At 34.8% G+C, this 14,107-nt stretch overlaps 1 protein-coding gene across 3 annotated transcripts in view; it reads left to right on the top strand.

The window, feature by feature from the left end:
* MAP4K5 (mitogen-activated protein kinase kinase kinase kinase 5) overlaps positions 1-14,107 on the top strand; it is a 113,581-nt gene that overhangs the window by 84,267 nt on the left and 15,207 nt on the right. Inside the window, exons 16-26 of one of the 3 annotated variants that reach the window (XM_047861725.1) lie at positions 948-1,015; positions 2,361-2,403; positions 3,029-3,182; positions 4,103-4,200; positions 4,392-4,433; positions 5,303-5,387; positions 8,172-8,251; positions 8,553-8,613; positions 11,935-11,937; positions 12,022-12,136; positions 12,503-12,561. In XM_047861725.1, coding sequence (XP_047717681.1) covers positions 948-1,015; positions 2,361-2,403; positions 3,029-3,182; positions 4,103-4,200; positions 4,392-4,433; positions 5,303-5,387; positions 8,172-8,251; positions 8,553-8,613; positions 11,935-11,937; positions 12,022-12,136; positions 12,503-12,561 — 808 coding nt within the window. Of the gene's footprint in view, positions 1-947; positions 1,016-2,360; positions 2,404-3,028; positions 3,240-4,102; positions 4,201-4,391; positions 4,434-5,302; positions 5,388-8,171; positions 8,252-8,552; positions 8,614-11,934; positions 11,938-12,021; positions 12,137-12,502; positions 12,562-14,107 lie in introns of all 3 variants that reach the window. The other 2 variants (XM_047861723.1, XM_047861724.1) reach the window with 2 other exon arrangements.

Genomic DNA, 14,107 nt, shown 5'->3' with positions numbered 1-14,107 from the left:
TAAGGATCAGAGTTATAAATTCTTTCAAGCATTAATTTGGATACTGTATTTCACATATTAAAGTTTGAAAAAGCTTATAGTTAGGCATATTTTAACTAGAGTACATTTTATAATATACCATTTTAGCCATTCATATTGACCTTTCTGAATCTTTTGAAGGAGTTACATGAAGTTATTAAATATATGGAATTTGATGTTGAGCTTTAAGCTCTAGGATCTTTTTTTCTTACAGACTTTGTTAGGTTTGTAGTATATTTTTGCATTACCTTACTGTTTTTGATATTTATTTATTAATATAGCTTCTTTTTTAACCATTGCTCTTATATTTCAAAGTTACTGTTTAGTTAAACATTTTCTTATCTAAAAGGAAAAAAGTAATAAATAGAGCAAGGTATTATCAGAGTTGCCTAGATGTTACCTTAACATTTACTTTATTTTTAAGCTTCGGTAAAGTATAATTTTTCGAGGAATTGCCTTCTGTTAATGGATCTCTTCATTCTTAACATTTGGGAGTAGTACTTTTCTTACTGTATATATTGCTATATATATAATTCACAGTTTCTATGCCAGTGGGGAAAAAATAGTAGCACCAATAAGTTAATGATAATTTAATAATATGATGTTTCGTTTTCCACACTAATGAATTAGTGATGCAGATAATTCAGAGTTATGTTTTTCTGTTTACTTGGAATATACTAGCATTGGTAAAGAGGGCTTGTCACACTGAAACTATATTCAGTATGTTTATGGAATTTCTTAAGTTTCAGTCAACAGATAATGAGTCATTGACCTAAATATGTCAAATGGCAGCAAATCTAACTGGAGATTAAAAAATTGATTGAAAGCCAAGATGATTAACAATCATGACACTGAATATTTTCTTGAATCAAATAAAATGATTAATATCTGTTATAAGGGAACATTTTAAACTATTTTTACCTTCACAGGGAGTGTCGTCAGACCCAAACTTTGTATTACAATGGAATCCTTTTGTTGATGGTGCAAATACTGGCAAGTAAGTTGTTTGCTAACTTAATATTTTACTTATATTTTACTTTATATAGGAACAGTATTGGGTGGGAGCAATTTATTCTAATAAGTTTTAATTTTCATTCTTAAAAAAAATTGTGCTCTGCCTCATATCAGTGTAAAGCTTCTGACTTTTTAATTACCAAAAGGCATCATGTGTTGATAATTAAGGTTTTCTTCTTTAAATTCAGCTTAGTGCATGTAATGTTAATATACTGAAAGATGAGGTACATAATGTCATGGGAAAAAGTGCTGTAGGAGTCACAAAACCCCAAATCCATTCTGCAGTATAGTTACTTTATATTCTAGACCTGTCTTCCCTCAACAGGTAAGTTACAGGGCCGGCCCAGATGTTCCAAGCCTGTGCATTGCTTAGAGAGGTCTTTGGAAGTACAGATCTCTGCGGCCCCCACATTCATCTTATAGATCTGGGGTTGGCAAACTAAGGCCTATAAATCACATCTGGTCCACTGCCTATGTTTTGTACAGTCCACAAACTATAATGGTATTTAGATTTTTTAATAATTGAAAGAAAATCCAAAGGAGAGTGATACTTTGTTATATGTGAAAATTATATAAACATTTTAGTGTCCATAAGGAAGGTTTGTTGGGATACAGCCAGGCTTATCAGTTATGTATTACCTATGGCTGCTTTCACATTATAACAAAGAGTTAAGTACTTGTGACCACTGTATACACTAAAGTTTATAATATTTACCACTGTCTGGCCCCTTACAGAAAAAGTTTGCCAACCCTTGCAACAGAATACGGTCTTTGGGACTCGAATCTCAGAATACTAAAAGCTTCCCAATTGATTACAATAACTCTAGATAAATAAGCGTATGGAACCAGTGAGCTAGATCAGTGATTCTTAAGTTTTGATGTGCCTGGAAGATCACCTGAAGGTTCTGATTCCATAGGTCTAGACGATACATATGGAAGTTTCAAGGTGATGCCAATATTGTTGATCTATGTACCCCACTTGGGCTAGCAAAAAGTTTGATGATATGGCCACTTGAATCTATGATTCACAGTGGCTTCCAACTCTAAAATTTGGAATCTGTTTTTTACTAAGTTTAATTTTTATTACATACTAAATATGCAGAGCATAACCATAAAGTAAAAAGACTTTGTATTCATTTTATACAAATCTATTTTATAGTCCTGCTAACACAGTTTGACATAATGAGGTCTTAGGTCTTTCTATAGGTTTTAAAAATTCTCTTTATCATGATCTAAAGAATGTAAACAATTTTAATGCACATTTATTAGAGTCTCTATTTTATGTTACATTTACTACCATCTGAATTGCATTTTTCTCCTTGTATTAGATCAACCTCAAAACGTGCAATACCACCTCCCCTACCTCCTAAGGTGAGCAACTTAAAATTTTTGAATAAATCCTTTTTTTAATAATAAAATAATTAAAAAGTAATTTCATTGAATTTGTTCAAAATTCTCTTAAATATGCTTTAGATAAATACAGTTTTTTTCAAGAGGGGATTACAAAGATGTAAAATATATATTAAAAAACTTCCTGGGAAATACAATATTTTAATAGCTATAAGAAAAAGGTAAAAATCACATATTCATTTGAGAAAATACTCGACTACATGAAGAGGAAACAGAAAGAGTTCATCATTTACAGTCCTCATTTAGTATGGCAATTTCCTATTTCAGTAGAGTCATACTTCCTTAAGCCCTTGCTTATTCCTGCTTATTAAATATTTTGTGGATTGTTTATATAATTTTATCAGTTTAAAATTATATCAGTTTTGGCTTAGGGATGGTTAAAAAAATCACATGGCAAGTTCTTAGTTGTGTTGGGACAGTAACTCTTGTTTATTTTTCTTACTTAGCTTAGTGAGTTGAATTACATAGCAAAAAGAAAAAATCACATACCTCCCCACCCCCTAAAGTCTTAGGTGGGTAATGATAATGAAGTGTCACTGTTTCATATCCAAATTTATTAAAGTACTCTTATGTCTTATTATCACAGCCAAGGATAAACAGCTACCCTGAAGACAACCTCCTAGATGAAGAAAAATCATCAACTGTAAAACGTTGCCCTGATTCAGAGAACAGAGCTCCCCAGTTTCTCAGAAGACAGAGTAGCCCAAGTTGTGGTCCTGTAGCTGAGACTTCCTCTATTGGTATGGCTAGCAGTGTCAGCAGTCCTGGAGTGCATACAGCTAGATACTGTGATCTGGGTAAATAAATCAAAGTGAAAACTGAAAAGAAAGCCATTTTCATACTTTAAAGAATGTCTTTGGTCACTCTTTTAACTGTTTAAAGCTTTCTGAAGTTACTTTAAAATTCCACGTGGGCAGACTGTGAATAGATTCAGTCCAAGTGAACCCTGATTTGATTTCTTAAGTAATATGATAGGTCTTAGAATGATGAATGGATGTTCCTGCCCTCCAGAAGTTCAGGATCTGTAGCAGAAGTTACACCCTATGGGTACCTGTAACATTAGACAAGACAGCTTATGTAAGTGTCTCATACAGTAATTAACTATAGTAATAGAAGATGAGAAATTTTTCAGGAAGATAAGGATAGGGAAGAGAGTGGGGGGCAGGGGGCTTGCAGAGCATTAAAGTGGATGGATCCTTCATTAGTGGGAGCCAGTGCTGACAGGCATGCCTGATGAGCAAGAAAGAATGAACAAATGCACTGACAACCTGGATTGTGTTGGAAGTATACTATGAGAGAAGTGTGAGCTTTTGAAAGGTGTATACTAGGAGATAGGACTAAAAAGGTAGATTGGAGTTCAGTTATGAAAGGCCTTGAATATATCGGGCCTGAATATCTGAATATCAGATTTCATTTTTCTCACAATATGGAAAGACATTTGTTGTTTACATGGATTAAGACCACTGCTAGAGATGCAATGCTACCTCTATTGAACCTAGAGAACGGCACTGAAGATACTTTAACTCATCTGCCAGTAGAGAATATTTCCCAGTAAAGGATCACCCAAATGGAAAACAAGTATTGGGGGAAAGGGAAAATTATTTTTCAAGGAAGGTACTTATTTGTATGTTCATTCAGCTTTAACCATGATTCTTTTTAGGAGATGGTGATGGTATTTCAAAACTAATTAGTGAAAATACAGAAGGATCAGCACAAGCACCCCAGTTACCACGGAAAAAGGACAAGCGAGATTTCCCGGTAGGCATAACAGACATTTGGTGATTAGTTGTAACGATTACCGTGTTTATCATAGAGAGGCAGTGTCTGTTTTGGTGGGCAGGGGGCATAGTCTCTTTAATTCAAGAATTAGATAACTAAATTTCCAAATGTATAGGTGTTTTTTTAAGGCTTAAGAGATCTTAAAGCAATAAAAATTATTTTTCCCACAGAAACCAGCCATCAATGGCCTTCCACCCACTCCAAAAGTGCTGGTAAGGAATATTTTTATGTGAACCACTTGCCAATTTTCATCTCTTTAGAAGCAGCAAATTTTTTATTTGCTGCCAAGTATCTTGAGCTATTGAATGGGAGGATTCATAAAATGCAAAGGCATAAATGCATTTTGATACACCACGAATCAAATCATGTACCCTAATGTGAGTGAGTTGGTTAGAACTTGGAAAGTTTTGCTTTTTGTAAATATGGCAGCTGGGTTCTCAGAGTAGCCTTGAAAGGCCAGTTTAACTTTAATGTGATGATATCAGTAGTACTGTGTCCTCTTCATTATATGGGTTAAATTCCTTTCTGCCCCTGAAGCCATTTTCATATTGAACTATACACAGTGAACGGGGAAGCTTATCTTAGTGCTTGTTCTCTGGCTCTCCGAGGTGGTTCAGCCAATAATATGAATGGGATGCTTTATAAATTATACCTTTTTATTCAGTAAAAGTCTAATATGTAATGTAAATATTAGTCTTTTTGTCTGCTTCACTATTATGGAGTTACACTGCAATTACAATCACAGTGATGTTGCTCAGTAATATCATCCATTATTTCACATTATTAAATGTTAGTCCTAAAGATAAGTGGGGACCTAAAATTCCTAAAATAGATCACTGACATATGTAGATGTTTTGGTAAATTTGTTATTTTTGCCCTGAAATAGTGGATTACACAAGGCAACGATAGGAGACTCTATTGTTAGAAGTCGTTAAATGATATCAAAATAGGAATTTTGGTAATGAAACCATAAACATATGCAAGTAAGAGTGAATTTAGCATTTTGTAATCTTAGCTGATTTCTAAGAATATATAAAATTACATAATCAAATAAGTCAACATTTCTTTCTTTATAAATAAGATGGGAGCATGTTTTTCCAAAGTTTTTGATGGCTGCCCTTTGAAAATTAATTGTGCAACATCTTGGATACATCCTGATACAAAAGGTAAAATTTCTGAACTTTTTTTTTTAAATGTTTATTTGAGAGAGAGAGAGAGAGTGCGCACCTGCCCGCACTTGTACATGTACATGTGAGCTGGGGAGGGGCAGGGAGGAAGGGAGAGAGAGAATCCCAAGCAGGCTCCCCACACTGTCAGCATAGAGCCCGACAGGGGCTCTGTCTCACAAACTGCATGTTCTTGACCTGAGCTGAAGTCAAGAGTCGGGCACTCAATGGACTGAACCACCCAAGGTGCCCCTGAAATTTCTGAACAAAATTATATACACCTCTAATAAAATATTTATTATGAAAAAAGATATTTATGGTCAGTGAACTGAAGTTATTTAAAAATATTACTTTAGAGACTAAATAGTATAGATACCTGCAACAACCTAAATTGATAGATAAGAATTTTGGTTTAACCTTTAGAATTTAAGAGTATATGGGAACTGTTCTGATTAAAGGAGACTGAATAGACATGCCACAAGTGATTGCAACCATAATTAGGGATTTTCTGTCATATAAAAGGACAATACTGGGACAGTCGATAATCTCAATCAGTGAAGTCATTACAGTAGATAATAGTATTGTGTCAGTGTTAATTTCCTGATTTCGAACATCGTACTGTGGTTATATAACACTTCCGTTTTTCTTTTTTTAAGATGTGCACACTGAAATATTTAGGAATTAAGGGGCATCGTGTTTGTAACTTAAACAGCTCAGAAAAAAAAATGTGTGTGTGTAGAGTGAAAAAAGGATAAAGCAAAAGTAGTAAATGGTAGTATTTGTGGAATCTGTGTGAAGGATATTCAGGAATTCTTTGTACTATTAAAACTTTTCTATAAATCTGAAATTATGGCAATATAACAAAATTTATTTTTAAAAATTTATACTGTATGTTTTTAAAGTGAGGAAACCTAATACATAGAGGTAAAAATTTGGAATCAAATAGACCTGGGTTTGAATTCCTGCTCTGTCATTACTATATGACTTGAGAAAGAAACTTTACACCTCTGTTCTCATGTGATCATTTTACAACATAAATACTCTTACTACTCACCTCACTGCAAGGAAGGAAAAAGCCTGCCTACCTGAGTGTCTGGCAGTTAGCAAACAGAGTAGGCAAAAAAGGGTGTTCAGGAAATGTTTGTTTCCACTTTAACATAATAATATAGACAAGTCATATAATTACCTGCTTTAAATGCTACTGTTAGAAATATAACAAAAAAAAAGTATTTTTATCAGTAAAGAAATGTTTTTTTGTGTGTTTGTAGCTTTTTATTTTGATATAATTTCAGACCTAACAGAAAAGTTAGAAAAATAGTGTAAGAAACTCCTCTATACTCAGAATCATCAGTTATTTCTATTATTTATCTATATGTGCATTTTTTTCTGAATTACTTGAGAGTGCCTCTGTGTACTTCATTTTGTATTTCCTAGGAACAAGAATCATCTCTTACATACCCACAGTACAATTGTGAAGATCAGGAAATTTATCATTGATTTAATACATAGTCCATATTTATTTATTTTTTGATTGAAGTATAGTTGACATCACAATCCATATTTAAATTATTGTCTCAGTAATATTCTTTATTGTCTTCCCCCTTCTTTTTTCCCCAGTCCAACAACATCTAATTCAGGATCACAGGTTTTATTTAGCTACCACAACTGTTCAGTCTCCTCACGTCTGGAACAGTTCTTCAACCTTTCTTTGTGTCTCTTGATCTTGACATTTTTGGAACTATTTTGTAGAATGTCCCTTAATTTGGGTTTGTTGATGAGTCCTCATACTTAGATCAAGTAATGCATTTTTGGTGGGAATATGAAAGAATTGTGCTCTTCTCAGTGCATCGTATCAGAAGGTACATGCTGTCAGCTTGTCCAAACACTAGTGATATTAACGTTGACCATCTGGTTAAGGTGGTGTTCACTAGCTTTCTCCACTGTCAAGTGACTATTTTTCCCTTTTTAATTAATTAGTAATTACTTGATAAGTAATATGGAATACATTGAGGCTATATAAATATCCTCTTGTTCATCAGACTTTAACCAGCTGGTTTTAGCATTTATTGATTGTTGACAATCCACTGACATCCATGGACAATTTCTCTTCTTTTCCATTTATTTATGTACCTATATTAGTTTAAACTTATGAATTTTATTCAGGGAGATATGATCTATTAACATTATTATTTATTTTAGCGCTTAAATTGTCCCAGAATTTTTGAGCAGGGAGAGTTCCTATGTTCTTTAGTTTAATGTTTGATCACTTCCTACCTTTCTGGCCCAGGAAGATTTCTAGGCTCATCTTACACTTTTCTTGCCCCGGAATTGGAACCCATCTTTTCTCCAAGCAGCCCTGGTTCTTTCTAGTGCAAAGTAATATATTTAGGAACCAAGATCTGGACACTAGGTATGCTCATCGTTTCTGGTGTGTCATGATTTATAATTTCTATTTAATTTACAGTGTCCTTCAAAGAGTATTTGAGATACCTGGAAAAAATACAGTTACATTGAAAAATCTTAAGACATGACAATTATGTTGAAAGGAAGGATTATATAAGATAAAGCTAGAGTGAATGAGTAACAGAGAATATATCTGCTTTTAAAAATAAGATCAGAATTGGAGAAAAATGTAAAGAAGATGGCATGAACTTTAGAAAATAATTTTTCTTCGGATGGGTGGGTGGCCAGCTAACTCTCAACACCATTAAAGCACAGAGCCATTTTATTTAATTATTTCAGAAAATGATAGTAAATTCTGGTGATTTATCTTAACTGTTTTAGATCAGTACATTATTTTTGGAACTGAAGATGGTATTTACACATTGAATCTCAATGAGCTACATGAGGCAACGATGGAACAGGTAATTTAGGAGTTTTAACTCAAGAAATTAGTGTGGGTGTATTGGGTAAAGAAGTCTTGTAATTTTAAATCAATTTTTATGGGCTTCAGTTGTAATGTTTATGATTTAAATATTTAAGGAGATGAAATTGTATTCTTTACATGTTCACATTACAAGATTTTTTTTGTAAAGTTTCTGTAATTTACTAAAAGGTAGAAAATAGTTATTTTTATACTATTTCAGACTGTTAGAATTTGGATTTTAAAGCATAAGGGAATGAAAACTGGAGGATTTTAATTCCCTTCTTTTTTTTTCTTTATAGTTATTTCCACGGAAATGTACTTGGCTCTATGTTATCAATAATACTTTAATGTCATTATCAGGTATGTATATAATGAAAATAATGTGAAAAATAAACCATAGACAAGCAGAGAAATGTAATATTTTTAATTAAAGCATAGTTGACACAAGAGAAAGATAATTTTAATAGACGTTATTTTTTAAGTGTTATTTGTTTTACTATGTATAGTAACTTTGCAACTTGCAGATGTTTTCTACAAACTTAGAATGGGAAGAAACTTTGAGAAAGGACCCTGTGTTCAGTTAAGGTAGCACTTCCCAAACCTGTCCAGGATGTAAACACCTGAGGACTATCCGTTGATTGTTCCCTGAGACCATCCCCTTCCACTCAGACTCCTCCACCCTCACTGTCGCTATCACCGTGTGCCTTCCATGGAGAATTACCAGTGGAAGGGAAGGAATCAGAGAATCTTGCTGCTCCCTTTCTCTGTGATCTTGAACAAGTGACCTTCTCTTGGCCCCAGTCTTCTTAATTGTGAAATGTGGACAATGGTAACAATAGCAGCCCATGAGGTTGCTGTGAGGATTAAATGAGACGATCTCCAGAGTGCTTATTAGTAAACAGTGAAGGCTCGCACAGACGTGTGCTGACAAAATTCATGTAGGGTAGGTGGTATTTTAGGCACTTTTTTTTTTTTTTTTTTTTTGCAATTCTTACCTACTAAAACCTATTTCCTTACGTTTTAAAGTGACTAGAGGTTTGCTGTTCACTTTCATTCTAATAGTAGAGCACAGGAAAGTTAGTTATTTCTCTCTGTCCCTTAATTAATAATCCTAATGCTATCAGCTATTAAAATAGCATTCGCCCCTTTCTCTATTTAGAATAATTATTTTAGTATTTCTCAAATTTTGTTCAGTTCTCTGTATGTATTATAACCCGGCTCTTATTTACTGTACTGTCAGGCTTTTCAGTATTGAGTGTACCTTTCGCTATTTATGCTTTTTTTTTTTTTAAGTTTATTTTATTTAGAGAGAGACAGCACACGGGGGAGGGGGAGTGAAAGAATCCCATGCGCGTTCTGCACTGTCATTGCAGAGCCCAACGCAGGGCTCAATCCCTTGAACCGTGAGATCATGACCTGAACTGAAAGCAAGAGTCATATAGATGCTCACCCAACTGAGCCACCCAGGCACCACTAGCTACTTATGCTTTAAAGCATCAGTGCTGATACACAGCCTTACTGATAGGCAGATTATTATGAATTGTGGCCTATTTAAGAAATGTAATTTTCATAATTTTAAGTGTGTGTATAATTTGGGGCACCTGGGTGGCTCAGTCGATTGAGCGTCTGACTTCAGCTCAGGTCATGACCTCACAGCTTGTGAGTTCGAGCCCCGCATCAGGCTCTGTGCTGACAGCTTGGAGCCTGGAGCCTGCTTCGGATTCTGTGTCTCCCTCTCTCTCTGCCCCTAACCTACTCACATCCTGTCTCTGTCTCTCTCAAAGATGAATAAACATTAAAAAAAAATTTTTTTTTAATAGCTTAAGTGTGTATAATTTAAACTCTTCCACTAATCGTTGCTTATTAGAGATTCTTCAGAAATTTGTATATTTGAGCTGATGACAGTGTTTACAAAGACCATATTATTTGGTTGCACATAAGTGACTTCTAAAAAGCTGGGGTCCTTGTAAGAGTACTTAATCTCTTTGATTTTAATTATGCTTCCCCCCAGTTTTTATTTCTATTACCAAAATATTAATATATTACTCTTATGAAAATAAACCCAATTCTGTTTAACAACTCTGAGTTGTATACGTGTAAAATCACTTTCCTCTAACTCTCTGTTTCTATCCCTATTTCTACCTGTCCTTGGATATAAGCTTACAAACCACACAGAGACAGGACAGCTGGGTGGTTCAGATGGTTAAGCATCTGACTCTTGATTTTGGTTCAGGTCATGATTTCATGGTTCATGGGATCAAGCCCCGTGTCAGGCTCTGTGCTGATAGCACAGAAATTCTGTCTTGGGATTCTGTCTCTCCCTTTCTTTCTGCCCCTCTCCTGCTCACTCTCTCTCTCAAAATAAATAAATAAATAAACTTAAAAAAAAAATCACACAGAGTACATCTTACATATTGATAAAATAACTACAGGAAAATGGGGAAAAATTAGCCTGTAAATTAGATCTTTCCATATTCTAGTTGACTTAGTGAAGGTAAGTAGCAGAGCTCAGCAGAAGAAAACATGATTCTGCCTATGGGTCTGTGTTTGTGTGGATGTGCACACATAAATATTACATGCGTGTTCTAGTTAGGGTAGCTAGCTATGTATATAAGGGGGCAATGGAGAGTAGAAGGGTGTGGTATGGTGTTAGACAGAATGTTTGCATTCTTAGAAAATACAAAGACTTTTGTTGAGGATAAGACTCAACACTGTAGCATAAGATTATATCATACACATTTGACCCTTGAAAAATGTGGGTGTTCAGGGTCACTGACCCCTGGTGCACTCGAAAATCCCTACATAACTTAGAACTCTCCAGAACTTAACTACAACAGCCTACTGTTGACTGGAAGCATTATGATAACATAAACAGTTGGTTAACACATATTTTGTATGTTATATGTATTATATACTACATTCTTAAAATAAGCTAGAGACAAAAATGTTAATAAAAATCATAAAGAAAATACATTTATAGTACCATACTGTATTTATTTTAAAAGGTCCATGTGTAAGCAAGCAGACCCACACAGTTTGGACTTGTGTTCAACGGTCAGCTGTGTATGTTTTCTGATAGTAAAATGACAAATGCTGTTTTATGTTGTTATAGTACCATACCATATATAATGAGGAATCAGAAGATGCTTCCCTTATCTCCCCCTGCTTAACACAGCTATGGTTTTGATTGTATGGAAATTGTAGCTCCATTATCCTTGTATTATAGCATATAATATTAGTTTCTTTACTTTTCTTAGTATTTTAATCTGTTCTATTTATAAGACTTCATTCACAATTAATTTTAATCCAAGGTGTTTTGAAAAATTATTAATAAATAGGTCTATCCCAGAAAGATAGTGTGTATAGTTTTATAGAATTTTCCATGTTATACTAAAATATTCACATGTGCATCATTGTAACTCAGTCCTCTGTATAACAGTGTTTAACAGTTTTTCTTTCTGTGCTGGCTTCATTAAGGCTTATATATATTCTGCCTAGAACACCTGTTAGTCAGAACATACCCAATTTGTGCATTAGAAAATGCAGTTATCTGCTTTCTTAAAATTCTCTTATCCTTCAAAATGGTATTAACTGGGTGTTGTGTTTTTTTGTGTTTGTTTTTTTGTATGTGTTTTTCTATTTTGCTTGGCTCTTTGAACATTTCTGGACTCCTTATTTTAGAAGGTAATTATGTTTTCTTTTGCTTGAAAATTCTTGTTTCTCTGCTGTAAAAGACTCTAATAAAAGTAACATGTTTCTCTTTTATAGGAAAAACCTTTCAACTCTACTCTCATAATCTTATAGCTTTGTTTGAACAAGCCAAAAAACCAGGATTAGCTGCCCATATTCAAACTCATAGGTTTCCAGACCGCATACTACCAAGGTACAAAATATTTTAATTCTATTGGGAGTGAAGGGCCTTAGTGTCTATTTTTAAAACAGCCAGTATTCCTTGCCCACTAAAAAACTTCCTTTGTTTTAATTTTGAAAGGTAATTTACACCAAAGTGCATGTCATATAGAATGCAAAAGATGAGTGTTTCCTTAATTTGACCGTGCAGGAGAATCACCTGTAGAAGCATTATAAATACAAATTTCCAGGCCCTGCCTCAGTCCTAGAAAATGAGATAGTTTGGGGTCAGAATCCAAGACTGTTTTTTTTAAAGCTGCTTGACTGATGCAACTAATTCAGAGATCATTGTTTGGGAACCACCGCAGTAGAGTACATTTATATTGTCCTATGTTTTCAGAAAGTTTGCTTTAACAACAAAGATTCCTGATACAAAAGGCTGCCACAAATGTTGCATAGGTGAGTAAATGCTATTTTTCTAACTGGATAATTAGAACTTTGAACATTTTTTTAATTCTTTAAGGCTATGGAGAGTCTTATAGTATCAAATAGGAAGGAAAGGAGGCTTTATATTTCTTTTTAAAGAGTAGTTAAGGGGCCATTGGAGCATAAGACTCTATGGCAGGACATGGCATAAAAATGTTTAGAGGTAATAGTCCTAATGCTTTCACAGAACATAGTGTTCCTACAGTGTTCCTGGTTTTTAACCATAGTCCCTGAGGCTGTATCTCTGCTAATGTCCTAGTTTATCATTTATTACTTACCATTTATTTAACATTTTCATTTTACGTAACTGTTATTGCGTAGTGCTTTACGAACATTATTATAGGAGTTTAGCTAACTGAAGTTAGAGGGAACAGTCTACACAAGACCACCCTCACTTCTGATACCAGTTGCAAGTTTGGGGGGTTTCCAAAAACACCCTCATGTTAAAAAAAATTCTCTAGAAAGACTCAGGACTCACTGAAAGTAGTTACATTCATAGTTATGGTAGGGATAGAGATTAAGATCAGCCAAGAGAAGACGTTCATAGGGCAGAGTCCAGGAATAGTGCCAAACATAGAGCTTGTGTTGTCCTCTCCCCATGGAGTAATGGGCAGTGTTACTTTTCTGGCAGTGATGTGGGATGGTGCACATGGAGTACTGCCACAGGGAGCATACATCAGCCTCAATACTCAACAGTTTTTATTAGGGCTCCATCACACAGGCATGATTGATTGTCTACATGGCTGATCTCAATATCCAGTACCTCTAGAGGTCAGTTCGTACTGCATGACCCAAAGCCCCTACTCTAAATCACATTGTCAATCTTTTGGCACGACTGTCCTTCACCCTAAGAATGTCCAGCATTGCAAGCCCCCAATCTAAATCATATTGTTGAGGCAATTCATTGACACAAGGCCCCAGGCAAATGAAGACACTCTTATCAGACATGACATTCTCCTGAGGCCTAGAGATTACCTTCCAAAGTGGGGGCGGGGGGTGGGGGGGTGGTGCGGAGGTGGGCACAGGCTAGACCTCTTTTGGAGCAAGGTTAAATTCTTTACTGTTTAATTATCTTATCTCATTTAACCCTCAGATAACCCCATGATACCTGGGATCAGATACCCAGATACCTGGGATCAGACCCGGTCTAATGACTTCAGATCCTGGGCTCATAACTTCCTGTTTAATTCTGTTTGTTGAAGCAGTGAGTGTATTCATTGGTCTTCATGCTGCATAGTTGCATAGCATATGTTCCTAGTTATAAACAAATTTCATGAGCATTTTCTAGGAAGAATCAGGTTTATATCTATTATCAGATTCCCAAGATCTATGACTCAAGAAAGGTCTAGAAGCTTATATATAATCTAAGATATAAACTCATAAATACATTAAGGTAGAGCTTATTGCAAATAACTACTCTTGTAATTGGTACACATAATTGTTGATGAGAGTCAAATTGGGGAGAAGGACAGACCAATATGAGTTTTTGTAGATTTGAGTCAAGAAAGTTACATCTTTA

Source organism: Prionailurus viverrinus, chromosome B3, assembly GCF_022837055.1.
Source record: "Prionailurus viverrinus isolate Anna chromosome B3, UM_Priviv_1.0, whole genome shotgun sequence".
Lineage (NCBI taxonomy): Eukaryota > Metazoa > Chordata > Mammalia > Carnivora > Felidae > Prionailurus > Prionailurus viverrinus.
This window is presented reverse-complemented; position numbering and strand designations above follow the sequence as displayed.